The sequence below is a fragment of the Camelus bactrianus genome, chromosome 17, assembly GCF_048773025.1.
Source record: "Camelus bactrianus isolate YW-2024 breed Bactrian camel chromosome 17, ASM4877302v1, whole genome shotgun sequence".
NCBI classification, from domain to species: domain Eukaryota; kingdom Metazoa; phylum Chordata; class Mammalia; order Artiodactyla; family Camelidae; genus Camelus; species Camelus bactrianus.
In genome coordinates, this window is record NC_133555.1 from 14,359,577 (window position 1) to 14,383,726 (window position 24,150).

General features: G+C 37.2%; 1 protein-coding gene across 3 annotated transcripts in view; it reads left to right on the top strand.

Moving 5' to 3' along the window:
- CNTN3 (contactin 3) overlaps positions 1-24,150 on the top strand; it is a 299,939-nt gene that overhangs the window by 206,032 nt on the left and 69,757 nt on the right. For all 3 annotated transcript variants that reach the window (XM_045507068.2, XM_045507069.2, XM_010970589.3), the window contains exons 6-11: positions 1,972-2,175; positions 3,618-3,720; positions 4,252-4,436; positions 6,848-6,984; positions 8,137-8,266; positions 11,091-11,241. In XM_045507068.2, the coding sequence (XP_045363024.1) occupies positions 1,972-2,175; positions 3,618-3,720; positions 4,252-4,436; positions 6,848-6,984; positions 8,137-8,266; positions 11,091-11,241 (910 nt within the window). The remainder of the gene's footprint in view (positions 1-1,971; positions 2,176-3,617; positions 3,721-4,251; positions 4,437-6,847; positions 6,985-8,136; positions 8,267-11,090; positions 11,242-24,150) is intronic.

The following is a 24,150-nucleotide window of genomic DNA, read 5'->3' on the forward strand; positions in this document are numbered from 1 at the left end:
AGGAAAAGTACAGTAAACCAGGGTAAGGTGATTGTGGAGATTTAAGACCTTGTCTTCCTCACTGATAAGAGTTTGTAGAGTTTTAGTCATCCTTAGCCTGAAGGACTATTGTTTCAATAGCTGTCAGTTTTAACAACTGCAGAACAAAGTAACCTTTCCATATCAGCATTCTTTAACTGTGTGCTTTATTTAATACTAGTGCTGTTGCACCATCAGGGTAGGCATGAGGCCACATGTGGAGTGGATGTTTGAGATACATATTTTTCATAGCATCCAACAAGCAACTTTATAGACTTCACGACCTATCAAATGACTGACTGGAATGTCATGAAATGCTCTACCTTTATAAGCATGACAAACATCAGTTTGACATTACAAATCAATGTTTTTGAACGTCTGCACAATATGCCGTGGACTTGCTAACCTTGGAATCATCAGACATTCGCATTTGCTTTGAAGGTGAAAGGAAGAGTCACGTTTCATTTCCACCAGGTGCTTAGCATGCTCTTCACTCCACCTGGAGTACTCATCCCTGTGTGTCAGAATGACCTCCTGTCCCTTAAGGCTTGTTCTTCAGTCATGAGAATATCCCCTCTCCTTCTTCTGAAACCTGTAGTCACTCTCACCCAGTCCTGACACATTGTCCATTGTTATTTGGAGACTGACTTACTGTCCCCCTCTACTGAATGGAGAGACCCTTCACTATTGGAATTGTGCCTTAAGTATAATATTGAACTTGTTATTCATTAAATTGATCTTTATTACCTATGTTTTCTAAAAATTCTTTTGGAGAAGCATTATGAGATGAATCAGTGCAATAAGATTATTGAAAATGTAAAAAAAAAAATAAGAAAGCCACAGAAAGAGGAAATCAAATACACCACAGTAACTATATGTAAATAACAAGTTGCTTCTGAAAAATACATGCATCTAGAACAAAGCAGCATAATCGTACTTAGCCATCATTATCACAGAGGAGAACAACAACAATTCCTTGGGGAAAGTTGATTTACTTGGATCCTTGGATCCTAAAGTTCAAGAAAACACTAATATTAGAATTTACATAGAAGATAGCATAATTTTATCTTAATTAACTCAATAAATATTTATCTAGGGCTATTAAATGTTCTTGGATGTTTCAGTTTACTAATTTAGGGAGGGGCAGACAGGCAGGATAAAAAAAATGACATCACTTGTTTACCAAGTGGTGGGAGGACAGGTAAGTAAATGGATCATTACATAAAAAGTGCTAAGTATGTTAAGTAATGTAAGTGTAGACTTGCTTATATAGAAGCTCTTACTCAGTAGACAGGGTTAAGAAAGACTTCTCTGAGGAGGTAATTCCTGGTTTTCAAACCAAGCTTTGAGAAACATTTGGAAGTTATTATGACAGAATGGGGTTTGATGTTGAAAGGGGAAGAACCAATGAGTGGACAGAGTAAAATGGACATTGCAAGCTCTAAAAGCAGCATATGGTAAGTCCCAGATGCAAAAGAGAGGATTGGGCTTCTCAGATGCTAAAACTCTTTTAAACTGGGGTTTAACCACGCAAGGTTTCATTTTCAAGTTAGTCAGTTTTGCATCATTCCAGAGGCTACGGAGAATTGCTGGAAGTGTTATGTCGGGAGTTGACATGATGAGATTGGTAATTTTGAAAGATCGTAGACCATGTAGTATGGAGATACAAATTAAAAGGGAGCAAGACTGAAACCAGAGAGACTTATTAGGAGGTATCTGGAGTAGTGATAATGATGACAGTAATAATATTACTCCCACAAGAGGGCTAATCAGCAGTGTCCTCCATAATAATGCAGAATGAACACAGAGTCATTTCACACAGCCATTTCTCTTCATGACCTGCAATAAAAACACCCAGCATTGCTTTGCACTGAAGGTGATTTTGTATATTTTAATATACTGTGGAAAACTTTCCTTCATGATGGAATTTCTTTTCTCTAAAAATTTTATTAGAACTATCATATGCTTGGATCTTCAATGAGTATCCATCCTTTGTGGAAGAAGATAGTCGGAGATTTGTCTCTCAAGAGACCGGCCACCTCTACATAGCGAAGGTGGAGCCATCTGATGTGGGAAATTACACTTGTGTGGTGACAAGTACGGTGACAAACGCCAGAGTACTGGGCTCCCCAACTCCTTTGGTGCTACGTTCTGATGGTAGGAAATGTTTCAAGGGGCAATTCTAAGTGGACATGGTGTTGTGAATACAAGAAGAAAGAAACAGGGGGAAGTGAAAAGTATATCCTGAAGAATTACCATTTTTTTTCAGAACAAGAAATATTTATAAGTATGGTAACTAAAATGATTCCATCAACTATAGGTCCATGTACATAATTCTTACTCAAGACCGGCTTCATAATTTGTAGGAACCAGTGCAAAATGAAAATGAGGAGCCACTTGTTCAAAAAGTATGCAGAATTTCAAGATGGTGGCCATAGGCCATTAAAGCAAGCGTGAAGCCCTCTGACCCTGGGGTTCTCGTTGCCTTCCCATGAAGTCACCTGTCCTGACTTTTGCCAGCTTGAGGTTATTAAAGTTCTGGATATTTTGTTATAGGCTATAAAGCATTTCTAAATAAAATATTCATCTTATAATTGAAAGCTTGTGTAATTTGACCAACATTCTCCCCTTTTCCCCTACCCCCACCAGCATGGTAATTATAGTAACACTATGTTGTATACTTGAAACTTGCTTAGAGAATAAATTTTAAGTGTCCACGCTACGAAACAAACTTAATTTAAAAATTAAAAATGGTAACAATATTAGATATCAGATATGTTAACTTGACTAATGTAATCATTTCACAATGTGTGTGCGTGTTTAATCATCACACTGTTCACCCTAAAAAAGTCACATTGTACAACCTAAATATATGCAATTTTTATTTATCACTCATATCTCAATAAAGCTGGAAGGGGAAAAAAAGGGAAAATACCTGTTTCTTCAGCCCCTTGATGGCTGTTTCAAGGGAGCCCATGAACTGCAGAGGAAGCATATTTGTCAGCCAGGGTAACTGTCCCACTTACACAAAACCATGTCTGATACAACACAATGCCATGAATGCACAGTATCTAAGCACTGCTTTCCAGTCAGTTGTAATTGAATTTGTCCTCTCCCATTTATTAAGTTAGCATTTCTTGTCTCCAGGGAGCCATTTAATAAGTTTGAGATTGGTGTCTGTGCTACCAGGATACCATTAAGTAAATTTCCTCCCATAATTTTTGCTCTTTAGGATATTTTAAGAAATCATAATACATTGTATATTTCAATATGACTAGAAATGTCCAAATTGAATACAGAATAAAAAAGGCTCCCATTTTATATAATGTAAAAGGCCTAGTGGTTTTCTCAGAACTGCTCTGTAAGCGGTAAGTTATGAATCCCGGAATCCAAATTTCTTGAATGTTTATTAATGTTGCATGTTTGGCCCAAGGTAGCACTACTCCTAAAAGTACCTACCAAATGGCTAGTTAGTAATTTAAATCATTAGGACGAGCTAGTTCAAAATGGAACAAAGGAAAAAAAAGTTTTATTTAAAAAAAATGGAGCAATTCCAAAGGAAACGTTGAAATTATTAATTTTGTATTGTGGATTTACAGGTGTGATGGGTGAATACGAACCGAAAATAGAAGTTCAGTTTCCAGAAACTCTTCCAGCAGCTAAAGGTTCAACTGTGAAATTGGAATGTTTTGCCCTTGGAAAGTACGTTTCATAACGTTTACTCCAATGTGCTGAAATATTAGGTTGCCGTAAGAGATCAAGATAGCTTTTGACAGACTCTTCTTTTCCTTATTTTCTAAAATTTTCTTTCAGTTAGAAGCAAAAGAAAAGTAAAATACAGGGGAAATGCACATATATAATTTAGTTTGAAACTTTAAAGGCAATTTGCAGAAAATGACTGTGCCTGCCTAATTTCATAAACTAAATTGGTGCTATTCTTTTGTTTGTTCGTTTGTTGTGCTATAATATGGTGGGTATGATTCAGAGTTCTTTCTCTAAATCATGAATTAACTCGAGAAAATGCATAGTTTATTTTATTAAAATACCAACTTCAAGAGATGAATCTTTGCATCAGGTTTATGTAATAAACAGACAAGTAGAGGTATTGTTCTGCATGTGAAAACTTGTGCCCTTTTTGCTCCATCCTAACAAAAGTTTCATTTTTTTTTCAAGCCTAAAAGGCTTCCAGACATCTGTTTACATGAGCAAATAACTTGGCAGTTTTCTTCTTAGTCCTGTACCTCAGATTAATTGGAGAAGAAGTGATGGACTGCCTTTCTCCAGTAAAATTAAATTGAGGAAGTTCAGTGGTGTGCTTGAAATCCCCACCTTCCAACAGGAAGATGCCGGTTCCTATGAATGCATCGCTGAGAATTCACGAGGAAGAAATGTCGCCAGGGGGCGTCTTACCTACTATGGTGAGCCTTCACTTTGGGTATATTGGATTTTTTACTTACTTTTTTTACAAAGTAAAAAATAAATTATTGTTACAATAAATTATTGTTACGCTCTCTATAAATTATTGTTACTGGGGTTGGGGAAGTGGTTAGAAGATTTTTAGCAGAATTCCAATGTCTGACTTGTTCTGTTCTACATTTTGTTAAATGAAGATAAATAATTATCATAAAAGGAATAAAAAAATACAATTTTACAATGAAGTTGGAGGCATAATCTATTCTTCCTGCATTTTAAGCTGATTCATATGATAATGAAATATTTCACTTTTTTCCCCTCTAAGAATGCACTTACCCACTTAATCATATCAAGGAGAGATCTCCTTTCTGTCTGCCCACACCTCTAGAAAATGGGATTTTGTATCTTTCTTTATGATCTTTATTAAGCAGAAGGAAACTTGTCTACTGGGAAAATTTGCAATTACTTCATTAGACAAACCACATAAACTCAGGCTCAGTTGACTTCTTCAGTGTTATTCTTCCTTTCCAATAATGTAAGTGTACTGTGTCTGCTGTCTCTAATTTGTAATCATATTTATTTGATGGATGCTCAATTCGGATAAGGAGAGATTAATAACTTTACCTTTGTTTACAGTCTATTTGTAGGAAATTTAGGTTATCTCTTCTTTCAAAATTTGTTTTCAGATCCCTTTTATTTAAAAAATTAGGTTTTTAAAGCATGATTTAGAAAGTATAAATAAATGGTTTTACAAAATGTACTATAAAGTATGTCAAGATGTAAGCCCAGTAAATATATATTTGCAGTTTCATCATGAGAAACATTGTAAGATAAGTGGGAATTGGCCACTTGTGAAAGGCAAATTGCAACATATTCTATTTATTTTAGAAACTGGAAATGGAAGTATTTGGCAATGCAAACTTGAAGAGCATACATCAATGTTGCAGGGAGGAAAACGTTTGCAAAGACAAATATTAAAATTATAAAGCTTATTATGATCCCCCTCAAAAAAAGGTGAAGTTTACGAATGCGTTGCCTTTGATTAAATTAACACTTACTTTGTTGGAAGGTTATAAGATCTGTTAGGAACAAAGTGGAGGCCTGGCTTAATAGCATGAGTCATTCTGTGTTGTAACTCTCCCCATCTGGTTACATTATTAGGTTAGAATACGTAACACCAAGTTGAAGTTTCCCGGCCAGTGGACATTTTTTGCTAGAAACTTGAGTCTCAGTCAAGGGATCATGTGTGAGACTGTTTGCGGTCTCATTGCACCTAGGCTGATAATTACTGAAAGAAGAAAAAAATCTGTTTTGATAGAGAGAGAAGTGATTTTGGACTGAACTACACTTCAGACTGGGCAGGTTGCTGATGTTTTTTAAAAAAACGAAATAAGGTAAAACTTAGTTGGGTGTATTTTCTCTAAAAGCTAAATAGCTATATTTTCATTTCAATTTCATTTATTTAAAAAAAGCAATTTTGTGAAATAGAAAGGGAGAGACAAATCTTCCCATGGCTGAAATTAAATAGAAATAGATCAACTGTTTCTCCATATGGAGGATGCAAATGTGAGCCCCGCGGTACACATCACATGCATAATGCAATGTGAAGCTAGGAAGACATCTCACCTCTTAGTCTCAGATCTAAAACACAAGCTGAGACTCGGCCAAATACACTGCGAGCTTTGAGTGTCTTTCGTTGTAAGTGGTATGTTGCTTTCATCTGTAAAAGAACTTTCCAAGTATCTTCTAAAATGTAAGTGAAAATGGTAAGTCTACTTGATGCAACTGATTTGCATGCATAATTTAAGGTTGCCTGAGTTACTTCTTTTTCATAAAAAATCATATGATTCAAATTGAACCAATTTATCCATCTTTTGCTGCTTTCATTTTAATTCGCACAGAGGTTTATAAGATGCTCACTGGTTTGTATTTAATTAAGAGTTATTTCTAACTTGAAGGAAATATTTTTTTCCTCTGCTATAGAAGTTTCTCTTCTATGGATGGTAAGTTTTAGTGCATAATTAAGACTAGTATTTGCTGTCATTCACTTATTAGGTTATCATCAATTGTGATCTTATAATTCAAAAATGCACTTGGACAAGAAAACCTATTTTGTGTACCTGCATTCCTCTCTACTAATAGACATCTGAAGAATGAAATACAGTGCCCAGAAATTTGAAAACAGAGAAAACGTAATGAGTTTGGCTTAGGAAAGGGCAGATTGCAACATCCATCCTCAAATCTAGAAATGTTTCATATATCCACTTAGTAAATGTTTAGGGAATTAAATACAATTTTAGCCACTATGCTTATATTAATCTATTGCTCATAGTCATATCCATTTATATTTATGTGGATAAAGTATTTGTTTTTTACTTGTGGAGTGGTTTGATTTTTTTTTTTTTTTTTATTGTAGCAAAGCCTCATTGGGTTCAACTCATAAAAGATGTGGAAATAGCAGTGGAGGACAATCTTTATTGGGAATGCCGGGCCAGCGGTAAGCCCAAACCCTCCTACCGATGGTTGAAAAACGGAGAAGCCCTTGTGCTGGAGGTGAGATAGTGTGCCTGATTTATTTAGCCTCCCTCTCCCCACTTTGTGGTAAATAAATGCCTTCCGTAGTACCTAGAGCCAAAGTAAACTGTTGCATTTGCACACAGTCATCTGAACAGTTCATACCACATTCATCTAAGAAGTGGTAAGGAAGAAAAAGGCATAAGTTTGCCAAGGAGGAAGTATTTTCATCATTGAATTTCATTGGGAAAAGGTGATTTTATGAATTTAGTCCATAAAATTATATACAATTAACCCTTGAACAATGCAGGAGTTAATTGTCATATAATTTACAGTCAGTCCTCTGTGTCCTGGGTTCTTCTGCATCCTTGGATGCTGCCAATCAGGGACTGTGTAGTACTTTAGTATTTGCTATTGAAAAACTATCTGCAAATAAGTGTACCCCAGCAGCAGTTTGAACCTGTATTGTGTAAGGGTCATCTGAACTTTTTTTTTTTTTTTTTTTTGAAATTAGAGAAGGCCTTACTTTAATTTAAATTTTAAAAGATAATTTCCTTTTTCCTGTTCGATAGCTTGGATGGCCTCTGGAGGATACATGTATTGATTACCTGTTTACCTTGTTATTTGAGTACTTATTTTCTCAATCACTTCTCTTCTTCAGCCATGTGATTTTGGCTCTTTTTAAAAATTGTGTACTGAGTCAATTATGTTCCTTCAAATTTCTACACATAACCTTTCGTACTATCTACAAACCCTTAATAAATGTGTGTTTCCCAGAACCCTTTTTAATACACAGAATTTATAATGTCTTTAATTTACATGATTTTTAGAAATGGTGAAAACCCCTTTCTAGTTCATGGTGGGGAAAGCATAGTACATCTTTTTTTAAGTCTACAAATTTATCTACAGCAAAAAATGCAATGGTTGCAGAAAGTACATCTTGCTTTGTTATTTATTTTACAGATATACTTTTTGACTGAAGGGTGTTTATTAGCATTTCCAATGTCTTTTATGTAGAATCAGTCTCATAGTTGCAAATAAGGGAAAAGTTTAAATTTTAAGTTAGATTGCCTAATATGTAGAGGGAAACTAAGAAGGTTTGTGTATGTTTGAAATAACATTCAGTGGTTATCACTTGTCTTCTGAAATGGTATGTATGTTTATATGCAAGACGTTTTTGTTATCATCTAGGAGAGAATACAGATAGAAAATGGAGCCCTTACAATATCAAACCTAAATGTGACTGATTCTGGCATGTTCCAGTGCATAGCAGAAAACAAACATGGTCTTGTCTATTCCAGTGCTGAGCTCAAGGTTGTGGGTAAGACTCACTTTCTCCTTTTAATTTTTTATTTTCTTAAATCCCCCACTTTTTCCAGAAGCTGAAATATTTACTTTTTATATTAGATTCCTACATCTAATAACATCTACAGTATTACAGCAGAATCATGCAAGGTTTCTAATCAAGGCATACATATGAATGATTTCTAAGGAAAGGCAAGAATTATGGCCAGAATTCAGCCCCAGAGTTTGAAGTAGAGAAATCATAGGGAGAAAGTGTTGACCTAAGACATCCTCATCCAACTCCAATAGTACAAACCAAGCAATACCATTTAAGAGAATAAGTGACTCTGCTGTTCTCTTTTGCTGGTCTATGAAAGTGAATATCAGAATTCAAATCAATAGTTTATTGATCCAAAAGGAGTTGTCTTTGTCTTAAATAACCCTGCAAGCACCCAGCACTGGACACACTGAAGCTCTAATTAACCAAGGCTCAACTCCTTGAAATTATTAATTATCTTCTTCTTTTTGTACTTTAGGTATAGGAGAAGAAAGAAAATGTTATATCATGTTCAGGGCAATTGTCCAGAAAAACACTTTAAGGAGCAAGTGACTGAAAGTCCAACCAAAATTGTCAGAGTATAACATAATATATAGAAAGAAAGAGAGGGAGGGAGGGAGGGAGGAAGGAAGGAAGGAAGAAAGAAAGAAAGAGGAAGGATGGAAGGAAGGAAGAAAGGAAGGAAGGAGGAAGGGAAGGATGTAAGAAGAGAGGGAAAGAAGAGAGAAGGGGAGGAAATTTATTGCTCAATGTAATTAAAATGGAAAATTTGGATTTCAGTCTGACCTGACCCAGGGTTCAAACATCATCACCACCATGAGGCGTGATATGATGGTCCCAGCACATTCAGTTTTCATGACCACTGTCAACATAGTGCAGGAAGGATGGCTTTCTTATTTGCTCAAATAGAAGTCACAGTCCTACATGTCATTGGTCCCATGTAGCCTGATTTGGGTCACATACCCATGGCTCATCCAACCCAAATGGCCAGAAGGATGAAAGGCCGTGATTGTTCTAACTCAGTGTTCCTCAACTGAGGACAATTTTGCCCCCAGGAAATAGTGGGAAATGTCTGGAAACATTTTTGGCTGTCATAGTCTAAGGAGAGGAAGGGGAAGGAGTAAGCCAGCATGTGCTCCTGGCATCTTGTGGGCAGATACCAGGGAGCTGCTAAATTTCCTGCAGTGCAAAAGAGAGCCTGTCAGGACAAATGACCATCTAGCTCAAAATGTCAAGTGTTCTAATCAGAAAACACTGATGTAAGTAAAAGAGGTCTCTCTTGGTGCATGGAAGTTAGAGACACATCATCTGCACTAGGAAGACTGAACCTTTGGGAGGGTAGATCATTGGCTGAAAATCTGATTAGTATTTTCCAAGACAGAGTAGTAGGGTGTTTTGACCGAGAGGAGTGGAATTTGCATATATATTAAGTTAAAGCACTGCTGTACTTGTATTAAATTACCCTTACGAGCCATTATTAATTTTTAGAATGGATGGATCGCTACCCCATGTTTCATGGGGTGTTTGTATGGAAGAAAATTTGACTTACATTTAAAAAAATTTTTGTTCAAATATAAACCTATTTTGGGGATTAACAGATACACCTTACTATATAGACAACAGATAAACATCAAGGACCTACTGTATAGCACAGGGAACTATATTCAATTTCTTGTAATAACATAATGGAAAATAATCTGAAATGTATATTTATATATATACATACACATACACACACACATATATACATATATACATATATATATCAATCACATTGCTGTACACCTGAAACTAACATTGTAAATTAACTACATTTCAATTAAAAAACTTAAAAAATTAAAATATACATATATATGAACTTTTTTTATATTTCTTTTAGTAAGAATTATTCTCTTAGGATCTTAATTCTTCAGACCAGCAACCTCTGGACACCGTGTCTTCTTTATCTTCAATTATATATGTAGTCTAACTCATTGTACGACCTCCACTGATAAAAAAAAATTATATTCACTGGGATATGCCAAAAGACAGAGGATTAGATATTTGGGGAAATGCACTCAATTCTTACCTTTTTTCCACATTTGTAGTGAAAAGAAGGATAATTTTCAGATTAATATATAGTTTCATTCAAAGCATACATTATTACGTATCTTGAATATCAACTACTGTTTCAAGATCAGCGTTCCATGCATTATTAGCAAACATAGTGTTTTCTACATATTATATTTTATGTAATATTGTAACAGTGTAATAATGCATGTTATAATATATTTGGCCAACTTGGAAGTTAAACCTAACCACATGAAAATTTTATAATAGATCTTGATCACTTTTATACAAGCAAATAAGAATTCAATACTCAGCCTTTATTCTAAAAACGTCACTGAGCACGTACTGAGTGCCAGGCACGTGCCAGCTGCAGTGTCCTAGAAGTCACAAGAGAGACTGGCTCTACTATTCCTTCATGGAACTAACTTTCAAGAACATTCTATGATAAATATTTTTAGTTTTAATAATCTCATGATTGAGCTATTTTAAAACTTCATAGTAAACTTTTTAAATCCCTGTATAAATTGTCTCGAGAATTAGAACTTGGCAGAAAACACAGTAAGTAGGGATTACTTTTTGGGCATTGAAGTCGTCCTGTATGTGGTGCCCAGTCAATGGAATAAATCAAATACTGATACCTTATGTGTCAAGAAACTTAAAAAAAAATCATTATAAAGTCAACCTTTGAAATTTATGGGAATTTAAAGAAAATGAAATGTCTATTTCTCATTCTTTATCCTTTCTTTCCTTTCAGCTTCTCCTCCGGATTTTTCAAAGACTCCAATGAAAAGGTTGATTCAGGTGCAGGTGGGCAGCAACGTCAGCTTGGATTGTAAACCCAGAGCCTCCCCCAGGGCGCTCTCTTCCTGGAAGAAAGGAGATATGCTCGTTCAGGAGAATGAAAGGTACTGTGTTGTCCAAAAAGGTGGTGATTTATTTGCTCTTGCTTTCTATAGTGATGCCGAAGTAGGTTTTCGGTATGAAATGAAAATGCAGTTGCATTTCAATAAAATGCAAGGTGTTCAAAGACCACAATAGCAGTGTTTTTGTTCTGTAATACTCTCAAAATGATATTAAAAATAGGGATATGTTTCGCCTCTTCCAACATAGAATACTTTATTTGAGGAAAGATTTTCCTCCCCACTTGCCTGGTAAGCCTCCCACTGGAATGATAAAGGAAAGTCAGCCCTGGACTTCGTCAGCACCTGGTGGCCCAGCATCTCAGTGCAGAGAGAAGATGTGATGACAGCATTTGCCAGATGAATACCAACACTGCTGTCGCCCTCTATTGAAATAATTTAGCATTACTGGTATTAGCTTAAGCAAAAGCTTTCTTGATTTCCTGGCTGTTATAATAACATTTAAAATGAAGCAGTAGAATGGGGCCTAGCAGCAGATTCTGGAGCCAGGCTGCCTAGGTTCAAATCTTTATTCTTCTACAGCTCAATGAAGTGACTTACTCTTTGTGTGTTTCCTGTCCTCATTTGTTAATGAGGATGATGGTACTAGCACACGCTTCATGTGATGAAGGTTGGTATGTGGATAAAACATAGAACTGCTTCTACAGCAGTAGGTCAGTACCTGGCAGAGAGTAAACATAAGTATTGGCTGTTCTTGTTATTTATTGAGTACTTACCACGTGCTGGGACACTGTGCTGAGAGCTCGTGGTAAGCAGAATCATGGCCCCAAAGATGTCCCTGTCCTTGTTCTGGAGACATATGACATGTTATGTTACATGACAGAAGGTAATTAAAGTTGGAGATGAAACTGAGATTGCTACCCAGCTAACCCTGAAATAGGGAGATTATCCTGGATTATTTGGAGGGACTGAAAGAATCACCTGAGCACTTGGAAGGGGAAGATAAAGAGGAGGACAGAAGTGTTTGAAAGGTGTCTGAGAATGAAAGAGGAGGCAGGAGGGATTTCAAGCATGAGGGGGACCCTGATCTGGATTGCTGGCTTTGAAGATGGTGGAAGGGGGCCAGTGAGCGAAGGAATTTCAGACTCCTCTCCACAGTGGAAAAATCTTCACCTGACAGTCAGCAAGGAAATAGAGACATCAGTCCCGTAACTGCAATGAACTAATTCTTCCAACAACCTGAAGGAGCAGGAAATGATTCTAGAGCCTTCCAAAGGAACACAAGCCTGACTACACCTTGGTATCAACCCACTGAGACCTATACTGGACTTCTGACCTTCAGATTTGTAAGATAATACATTTGTGTTATTTTAGGCCACTAATTTTATAGTAATTTGTTATTAAAGAAAAATTAAACTAATACAGGGCTCTACACGCATTATCTCCTTTAAAGGTCTCCACAACTCTGTGTTGTTTAGATCATATTATTATCTCCATTTTACTAATGAGAAAACTAAAGCTTAGAGGAATTATGTAATTTGCCTAAAATCACATAGCCAGAATTAGTCACATAGCGAGGGCATGACCATGAAGCTTTTTCAATGCCACATTTTACAGGGAGCCTAGAATCTGAGGGTGGTCTCAGCCTTTGAAGTCATGGAATTCAAATTATTCTTTTTGGAGGTGGAGGGAAAACAAAACAAACAATAAAACCTTAGACCAAGAAATGTGGATTTCCTGTTCCAAAATTTCAAAGTCTTATTGCAGATCGACAACCAGTTGAACTGCTTTTAGGTTATAGGCCCAAAGTTATTTTTATGAGTTGTTTATAACAACACAATCTATTCCTCCAAAATTGTACAGGAGATACCTCCTTAAAAGGCATCCACAGCAAGGTGACAACGCAACGTTGTGGACTGAGTGGTTGCAAAACACAATCCAACCAAGTGCTAGGCCACACAGAATAGGTTTCTGGAACAAGAAATAAATCAGTGATTTGGAGTTTAATTGTGGAAGCCAGTTTAAAGAAGTATAGTTAATTTTGTCTATGCTGGAAGTTAAATCTTCCTATTTAACTGCTGACTCCTTTGTTGTCAAAAACATTTTAAGTAGTTTTGTTTGTATATGTAAATTAAACAGTGATTATATTCCAAGGACTTCAGTGCTTTGCACAATAATAAGCCCACTTGGCCTCACAGTAGTTCCTATAGTAGGCAGAGGTTTTTAATCTTAATTTTAAAAGGGAATAAAAGATTAAGAGATTAGGTGAAGGCACACAAGGAGAGATTTACTCCCACATTAGAGAGTGGTTGGGGTAATACAGGAAAAAAATTTAAATTGTAGATTCTCACCCGGGATTTCTGACTTGGCCACATACTACCTTGTTATCATTAGGTCAGTTACGTAACCCCTCTGAACATTAGTTTCCTCATCTGTGAAACAGAGATAATAATTCCTACCTTCTACAGTTGCTATGAAGTAAGCAATTTACATGAGTGAAGTAATTTACATGATGTCTGATATTTGTAGAAGTGCTGTTCTGTAAGAATGAGGTTATGTTATAAATAAAATGTTGGAAGTAACAGTGACTAGAAGAGACAGAAGCCTTTTGTCTGTTGGTTGGGTGGCTCATTGGCTGGTTGGTCTCTCTGAAGGTAGGCAGTCAAGGTTGCCTGGAGTCCACAATCATCAGGGACACAGACCCCTTTTACCTTTCTGCTCCTCTGTCCTCACATTATGAAGCAGGATGATTGCTAGGGCTTCAGCCTCGCAAAGACATCCTTCCCAATGTGACTGCAATGTCATCTACCGATTGCGGGAAGGAGGAAGGTAAAAATCAGGGTACACTTCCTCCCTTTTAAGAAACTTCCCAGAAGTCCTATACAGTGATTTTCCTTATACCTTACTGGTCAGAAATTAGTTAGTTCCCCACTCAACTCAGCGGAAAGAGAGGTTGGGAATATGGACTTTTTTCGTAGGTGAAAATGCGCCCAATGAGAAATTGGGATTATGTTTTAAGAAGAAAGGGGGAAAAATGGTTGTTACTCCAGCAATGTCTCATGTTCATAAATGATATTTCTTTAACCCTTTCAATCCTACTGATCCTCTACTTTGTATTAAATATTTCTAGCATCTCCCCTATGAATAAGGAAGCTTTCGAGTATAAAAATAGGGTTAAGAAGAGAAAGCATATTTAAGGAGAGGGTCCACAGAGTTACAGTCCTTCCTAGGTATCTTAGTTCAAGGTTTTATAACAAAATACCATAAACCGCGTGGCTTAACCAGTAGAAATTTATTTCATGCTGTTCTGTATCGTGGAAACCTGGGATCAGGATGCCAGCATGGCTGAGTTCTGCTTAAGGCCCTCTTCTGAGTTGCAGACAACTGCCTTCTCATTATATTCTCTACATGGTAGAAAGAGAGATGGCTCTCCAGGGTCTCTTCTGTAAGGCACTAATTCCCTTCATGAAGGTCCTACCCTCATGACCTAATCACTTCCTAAAGGCTCTTCCTCCAAATGCCTTCACATGGGGGATTAGGACTTCACATATAAATTTGGGAGGGCTCAGATATTCAGTACATGGCACCAAGTCTGGTGGTTTGGATTTTGCTTTTATCTCTTTGGACAGTCAAAGCACTGATGAGCCAGGGCCTTGATGCTTAGGGGAAAATCTGCTAGAAGCAATTACAGAGCAAGTTACAGAGTTGAATCTTCTCCAAGTTCATGTGAAATCAGAGTGGGTCTGAGCCATCACTTGGCAACAAAAGCCCCATGTCTGTCCCTCTCGGTCTGCAGACTTAAGCCAAATTGGGAAAGCACTTTAAATGATAGATTTATTGTGGTTGTTCGATCATCAGCTATTCCAACTTAAAACATGCAGATTCAAATCTCATCTTGGGGACAAGTGAATTCATTGATGCATTTGAAAACATAAGAGAAGGCAAACATTTTTCATGGGGTATTTATGGCAAGATTTAAAATCTATAATTTTTTTCATTAGTTTTTTTTTGTTTGTGTTTTGGTTTTTGTTTTATTTTGTTTGTTTTTGGTAGATCAATGTGGGTTTGTCATTGAATAAGAAACATGACAAACAGGAAAACTTTCTCTAGCCTAGCATAGGGGTTGTTGATGGTTGCACTTTTGATTAAGCCTATATGTATAGTAGGCTATAGATACAGATGTAATACATAGATATCTGTATGTAATACATAGATATCTTATATATTTACATAAATTATATAGTGTCATTCAAAGCCTAAAATAGAAAAACAAATTCAAAAATTAAGTATGTCTTTTAAAAATTACGTAAGTTGATAAATATGTCTACTATGTAAACCACACGGTACATTTGAGTGGTCTTAGTCTACCTGATTTGTAAGTTTTTATATCAGCACAATTACAGTTTTGTAATTTTGCATCAGCAATAGTCATGTGGCTCTAAGTCAGTGAGACACCTCAATTACAGAAAAGTTTTGAAGACATCAGTGTTACTGCTTTCAAGCAGAGAGAGCATTTCAAGCTAAGGTAATAAAAGGATTACTTTCCGACAAAGGTCTTAGGAAAGCTGCTCTGAAGAGATAACAAGGGCTTCCAATGCAAATAGTATTCCTGGGCTCTTAAAATGACGTGCTCATTCGTTCATTTAAAAATATTTTGTACACCTACTATGTGCTAGGCATTAGGTATTTAATTTTCATCAGAGAAGCCCATCCCGTTATTTGTAACTTTTCATGGTATACAGACAGGTAACATAAGACAGTTATAATAAAACCCAACTGGCAAAGTACAGGATGTTGCGTGATTACCTGAGCAGACCCCATCTGCAGATTAGGGTGCAGAGCAGGCTTCCTAGAGAATGTAGTATCTATAGCAAGACTTGAAGGATGACTAGGATTCACTGGAAAAGAGAGCTCCAGGCAGAGGAACAGCATGTGCAAGGGCACAGAGGCAAGGACAGTGCAGGCATTTGAGTAACTAAATGTTCAGTGCATTTCATGTGTAAAGTACCTTAGGAGGAAGGGTTGCTAAGAGAGTTGGGCCATAGAGGTATACTGTGAATGACTTGGTAAGCCAAATTAAATGAAGAGTTTGGACTTAATTCTACAGGCGCTGGAAAGCAACAAAATAAAGTAGCAGAGTTAAAAGATCAAATTGATGTTTAACAAAAAAAATCATAATGGTGACTGTCAAGCCCATGAATTGGAGTGGTCGGAACTTGAGGCAAGACCCCCAGTCTGCACAAGAGAGGGTTATTGTCCAAACAAAACAAATAGCAATGAGAATAGAGAGAAGTAGTGAGGGGTTTGTGAAAAAGTTTAATCAGCAAGACAGAGTTGATTAAAGATTTGAAGAGAAGATGCAAGTCAAGGCAGAATCCTAAATTTCCCGTTCAGGCATCAGGAGTGTGGTAGACCTGTCCTGTGAGATGGGGAACATTACAGAAGGAGCAGGGATCAGGGCACGTATGTTAAGTTCCGTTTGGAATTGTTTCAGTGTGAAGAACTTGTTGACAAACCAACTGGATATATCTGTGTATATATAGAGGTTGACTCTATGAATCTAGAAATCAGGAGAAAGGCCTGAGCTACAGATAGAAATGTAATGTGGGTGTTATGAGTATATATATATGGAAGCTGAAACTGTAACAGTGCATGAAATTCTCTAGAAAGGTATATATCATTAAATGGCAAATCACTGAATTAAAAAGAGGTCTGTATCTTATCTCTGAAGCTGATGGAAACTTAAATGTAAGTAGAGGGTGCCTTTTTGTACAGTATCATTTAAGTGACTGACAGTCACAATGAATAAGTAATTGATTTATTAAGTAAAAGTCAACTCAAGTCACCTGGAATACAGATACTTTAACCTTTGAAATTACTAGCATTCATGTTGAGTAAAGGTTTTTTTTTCCTTTTTTTGTTTTATCTTTGTATCAGGCACTGAATGTAGAGAACAATTGTGCTTTCCCTCCTGCAGAAATTAGGTGTTTCTGTTTCAACAGAAATGCTCTACCCTTTTGAGCATCCAATGGCATTTCACTAAGTGTCAACATTTTAGTGCTGTTGCATTCATTCACTTAAACCCACATGTTTTCAAAGGACTTGAATTAAAGTGAGATATTTTGTCTCCTTTAAGCCAAGGAAAATTCTTTAAAATCCTAGAGAATGGAGTCAGGCATGGTATGCAAAAAAAAAAAAAAAAAGGTAGTTGGCATATTTTAAAGAATGTTTAGCTTTTCTGTAACACTTAGTGGTACTTAAAATGCATTAGCCAATTATCTTTAAAAATGGGGCTTTCACTGGAATGCTACTGCTTGTAATAGTAAATATTTTATTACAATAGCCTCAATTCAGAAGAGAGTCAAAGAATGGCCCATTACTTCTAATTAAACACATTAAAATTGTTTCAGAGATTCTATGCAGCATTTAATGCTATAGAAATTTAAATGCTTTTTAAAGAAGTAAAGATTTTTTCCCCAAATGTTAATAGTCATAACCCAGACGATCTTTTTAAAGTGTAGTAACCAATTCTTAATGTATTTTTTTTTGCATACAGTTAGAAGCTGGCTTTAAAGTGCAATAGGCATTGTGTGCTGAAAGATTCCATTTATAATAACAACATGCATGATAAAGGCACGCTTTCCTGACATAAAACATTGATCGCTGTTTGCTAGGGGCTGGGAGTAGGTGGAGAAGTTGACTATTTAGGGACATGGAGGAGTTCTGGAAGGTGAGAGAATTGTTCTAGATCATAATTATGACAGTGGTTACATGACTACATTTACTTACTAAAACCTGAAGAACTGTACCCAGAAATGTGAATTATTCTGTCTATGAATTATACCTTAACTTTTTAAACAAAATTTTACATGCAATGTTACATTCATCTCCTACTTTCATGAGTAGCTTCATAGAGGAGTTCAAAAGCTCAAGAAATGCCCCCCAACAGGTCATTTTTGCCTCTTCTGGAGCACTGAGTAATTTGACGACAGTACTTTGAAGCAGAATCTAAAGTTTGGCCAGTGAACAGGGTAACTCTGTCTGAGCAGGAACCACTTGGCATTTCTGCCATTGCTGCTGCTAGCCTCCGCAGTCTTGCTTTGTAAAGATGTGTCTGGGAACTCTTGCTAACCGGCAAATCTGTTAGGTGGTATTTCCCTTGGCTTGAGCTCTTAGAGGAAGAACAAAGATTCCTTCGCCAAAATGTTTCTGTCTCCATCCCTTCCCCATTTCCTCACATTTCTTGGCTCCTCTCTCTCTTCTCACTGTGAAGTTGATTTTTCTTCATACTGTTCAAACTGCTGCTCTCTCCCTGCCTACCCTGGTTCCTTTCACCAAAAAGCCAGGTTGGATTATCTTCCCCGTCCTCCGTGGTCTCTGCGTCTCCACAACTGTCCCCTGGCCACGATTGGATAGGCATGGAAGCTCAGAGTTTCAGTTCATCTCCCCTTGGGCACACAGTCCAGATCTCTGCTAATCCTCTACTCCTGTACCCTTCACTCCAAATTAATCTCTCACTGGTATATTTACAAGAACAAAGGAGAATTTTATTTAATAAGTATGATGTTGCCAAATTCAGGACCTGAATATTAGTTGCATAGAGATTGATGTCCTGGCTTTCTGGCTGCAGGGAAGGTACTCAGGCTGTTCACTGGTTTATTATCTTTATTCCACACTGGGGGCTGTGCCCAGGAATACATAGATGAATACGAAACAGCAGGAGCCCTCAAGGAGTCCACACATTCTGTTTAGAATGTGGAAAACCTAGCCATCAATTACTCTGGGATAGACAGTATGATTAAGGTGACCATATATAATTTATTCTATAATTTGAGATATTTTGAAAGAGAAAGGGGACACCGTTAGTAATTCCCACCAAGACAGCACGTATAAACCAAGACCAGCCCAAGGAAATGGGACATTGCTGCCCTGTCTATCATGGAAGTGTTTATACACCAGTAAGAAGCACAGAGAAGTGATGCTGTCTCAGCCCTGAGGTGAAGAAGATGCATTTTGAAGAATCTGTGAAACCAAGCAAAGCAAAAAAGTAGGGAAAGCACCATCTAAGCAAAATGATTGCATAGACAGGAGATGAAACTGGTTATGTATTCTGGTTGTGTCCATGGTAAAGGTCCCATATGATCAGGAAAATAAGAGTGTCTAACCTGAGTTCTTCCCCAGGTAGAGAACCATCTCTCCCCTTTAAAGGAGGTGAACACTGGAGGAAGATCATTTTCCTTGAAGGGGAGATTGAGATACCTAGATAAATACTCAAGAATCTCAGAGAAAACAGACGCCTTCTCCATCTGCATCCCCCATACCTGTGCCTCCATTTCTCTCATGCTTCTGGCTGGAAAGAGAAGAGGAAAGGGTGCACTTGCCCCATAATCCCAACACCTTGTGAGAGGATTCAGCTAATATTTAAGAGAAGAGTGAAGATAATCAAGAGAGGTGTCAATGCAGTTCAAGACTTCAGGTTTGGAACGGGCTCATGGGAGATCATGATAATCACTTCTCCTCCATTCTCCATTCTCTAGCCACCAACACATACGTACAGATCTTCCCCTCTTAACCACAGGCCACTTAAGTTTCTGCATATTTGTATCATTATCTCCATGTGTCACTTACACCGGATGGACATGCAGTATCCTCATTACTGTGCACTTTATTCACTGTGTCAGATGAAGTTAAATGAGAGTTTTATTTACTTCTTGATTTAATCTTAGCACATGGAAAGAGCAGAGCATCCAAGTTAAAAAGATGGGTTAAATCTTGGCTCTGCCAGTTACCATCTAGGTGCGATGTTAGGCAAGTTACTTAGTCCCTGAATCTTGGATTCTTTATTTATGCAACAGGGCCAGAAATTCTCACCTTGCAGGGTTAAGTGGCATTTGGTTAGTGGCATAGCCAATTCTTAGAAAGAGGTTGGCTAAAGAAAACTGGTCTTCCCTGACAGGCAGAGAAGCCACAAAGTTTCCTTTGGACAAATTCCTTCCATCTCTGTCCTGTCCCATTTCTCTCACCTTCTGAAATGCCTTTCTTTCTCTCAGTAGACCCCGAGTTGCAAAGGTAAAAATAATAAAGTGTATGAAGCATTTACTATGGGAGGTTCTACGTAGCCTCTCAGAAGAAGGTACCTGCTGCTGTCTGCTTTGAATGTTAATTTCTTTCATGATGTTGCTCATATACATTAAGAGTAACAAGACTGCTTACTCTTTACTGGGTTAAAAAGAAAGGTGAGTAAAAACCTTTCTTACGATAATCAGTTGAGTTTTACCTTATTTAAACTTTCTTAAATCAATAAATTCTACCCAAATATTATTAAAGAATTTGCAGCTTTTGAATGATTTCTAAAATTAAATCAACTAGATTTTGCAAATGACCATGTGGTTCTTAAATGCATATTTTAAATTTGATTTTTTTATGGGTTATAAAAGTTAAGACCCCTTTAAAAATGATTTGTTAAGTGTTAGGATTTTGGTAGGGAAACCAGGTGAATGAATTTGAGTGTGCTGGGCACTGGAATCCACTTCAAGCCAGTTCCATGTTAGAACTGGATACATTAATTCACATCCACGCTCAACATCACTGTTTTATTTACTGGGTGTTGCTCCCCATACCACACCCGTTTGATCATATAGAATTTCTCAGTCAAGCCCAAAAAACCCATGTGGATTATCATGTAGCCCAATCAATGCTCTGTACCACTGCTCTCATTGAAAAGTCAAAGAAAAAAAATTCTATTATAGATTTTGTAACGTCATTACACACTGCCTTAGCACTTCTTCTGGCAGTAATGTTGAAGGTAGGAAAAAACAGGAGCTTTCTCTCAAAGTAAGAATACTGATTCCCTTAGCATTATCTGCTGTATGTACCTTTGCCTTTTGAGTAATTCCTTAAAAAGAGGAGAACGAAACCAAATTCTCATTGCGCTCTGCATTTATTCTCTTGTGATTTCCTCTGGCCGAAATACCGTTTCTTCTCAACCAAGAAAACCCCTACTGATCACTCAAGGTCCAGTTTATTGTTAGTCACCGAGGGAAGCCTTCCCCAAGCCCAGCAGGCGAGATTAATTGCTCTTTCTTCTGCTTTGCCCTTGTGGTTTCTTTAGGCCCAACTCTTATCATTTAACACAGAGTATTCCGGCTAGTTGTGCAGAAGGCCATCTGACCTGGATTCTCACCATATTGATCTTTGCAGCCTTGGTCTCTGTTCCAGACATGGTATTTATTTCACCATTCATTTACTTATCACATGTTGATTCAGCACCTACTCTTCCCATTGACCAATTCTGCATAACAGATCACCCTAAAACTTAACAGTGTAGAACAAACCAATCACTTTATTATCTCTCATGGTTTCCATGGGTCCAGAATTGGGGAGAGGGTTGGCTGGACACCATTTGCTCAGAGTGTCTTGTGTAATTGCAGTCAGACAGGTGCTGGGGCTGGAGCAGCTGGGAGCTGTCTGTCACTCCTTTCTCTTTGACAGTCCCATGACCTCTCCATGTGGTCTCTCCATATGGGATGGTTTGGGTTCCCTTAAAACATGGTGGCCTCAGGGGGAGTTGAATTGCTTATATGGCAGCTAAAGGCTTTAGGAGGAAATATTCAAGCAAGGAAGGTGTAAGTTGAAATGCTAGACTCAGAAGACACAAGACCTTACTTTCCTTGGATTCTTTTTTTACCAGTGAATCACTCACCCAACCAGATTCAGGAGGAGGAGAGTCTGACTCTGTGTCTCAATGGGAGAGGCAAGGTTCTAGGGGCGCATTTGGGATGGGAAATCTTATTGTGGCCACCCTTGGGAAATGTGGTCTGACACCCCACTCCACATGCCCTGCATTATGCTGGGCTCAGAAGAAACCACAGTGAACAGACAGATGTGGTCCTTTCCTTGTGGAGCTTGCAGAAGAGAGAGACAGAATACAAATAAATTGAAAAGATAATTTGTTTAGCCACAAAAGAAAAAAAAGGATAATTATATAAGGAATTTCAAGGAAGGCCTCATTAAGGAAGTAACTTTTGAACAGAGAATTGAATAGTAAGAAGCAGTGGGTCATGCCAAGAATGGGAAGATGTGCCTTCCAGGATTTGGCCCCAATAAGAACAAGGTCTTGGAGATGGGGATAAAATTGACTTATTTGAGAATCGGGAGCAAAGCCCATGTGACTGAAGTGTCATGCTTAGAAAGGGACCATAATAAAATATGAGGTCCTAGAGATGGGCCAAGTCCAGAAACGGGGTCCTTGAAGATCGGGATAAAAATGTTGGATTTTCTTTTAAATGGAATAAGAAGTCATTGGGTATTTTAAAGCAAGGGTGTGACATAATCTGGTTAAAAGATAACTCTTGACTGTCATGTGGTTAGTGGGTGGAGGAGAGAAAGAAGGAAAACAATGAATCTGGTTAGGAGGCAGCTTGGAGTTGTTAGGGCCAGATTTGCTGGATGCTTGACATAGAGCAACAGTGGACAAAATGGAGAAAAGGATACTGTGTCTTTTGAGGTAGAGCTGGATGAATTTGTACCCCAGATACAAAATTCCATACCAGATCATCACATTTTATCATGAGTTGTGCATGAAGTTTATGAATCCCCCTTGGCCATTAGACTGTTAAGTCTCTGAAGGCTGGGGGCTAGTTCTTACTCATACTTATATTTTTCAAGACTGTTAGTGCATAGTAAGTACTCAACAAATCTTTATGGAAGTGAATTTCATTCTTTTTTGGATGGTTTTCCATGTCTTACAAGTACCTATAATATTCTTATTTAATGTATTGCACCAATTTCTTAGAAATGTATAAAATTGATTTTTTTATAGATTTCTACTTGAGGCTTCCTATTAAAATATGAAAAGTGCTATATTTTAGTTTATTCTTCACCCTCCCTGAAGCCTTTAACAGAAATAGGAGTGGATGGATGGATGGATGGTTGACTGGGTGATCAGGTGAGGTGCTACTGAACTTCTGTGAAAAAGGAATAAAAATGTGCATTGCTGTTGATGATTGCTGCCTCCCACATTGTGATGGTGGAAAGGAATTATTCATAATTTATGATCTGTTATATTCTTTCTAATGAGTCAGTACACTGAATTAAATTTCTTTCTGCCTAACAAACTAAAAAAAAAATCATTTTGTACTTTCACCTGTTTTCTACTTCCTAATCTTATTTGTGATATTTTATCATTCTGACTTAATGCAGATTTTCATTGCTAGAACAGTTTCTGTTGGGGGACGAGAGTGTTTGATCCTTTGTGAGTCTTGTAATCCTGAAAAAAAAAATCTATAATGGAGGTTGAATATATGAAAGTCTTATCTTGTTTGGGAGAAAAAGGATGTTCTGATTTTTTACACTCAAATGCTAAAGAAGGAAGTACCTCTAACTTAAAGATTTTCTTAGGTGTTTAATTTTCTGCAGTATTTATAATTTACTTAACTGAGAAAATCGTAGTTTGTGAAGCTTGATATAAATTACACATTTTCCTAGTTTAAGTCCTTGAAACACCATATAGCTCGCTAAATGTATTATTTATTATTTTCTTATTACTCTAGCCTCATTTTAATAACTTTGTATCTTTTAGTTTATTTCATTTAGTTACATCATGCCTCATTCCAAAAGGAACTTGAAGACAGTTAACCAAAGGCACACCAGGTTAACACTGAAGCAAAAAAAAAATACGCCAGAGTTCCAATTGCCTAGAATGTAATTTTCATTAGCACAGAATAAATTCTTACCAGTGAATCCTTTTTGCTTATTACAGAGCATGGTTTATAGTACATGTTCCATAAATACTTGTAGAATGATTGTCTTAAGTTACTTTACAAAATATACACCAACAGATCCATTCACTTAGTTGTCCACAGTTTTGGTTCAGAGCTTTCAACAAATGAGCAGAGAAAAATACTGCTAATTACACAGTCCACACTGCCTATAAGATTAAATGAAGCCATTTGA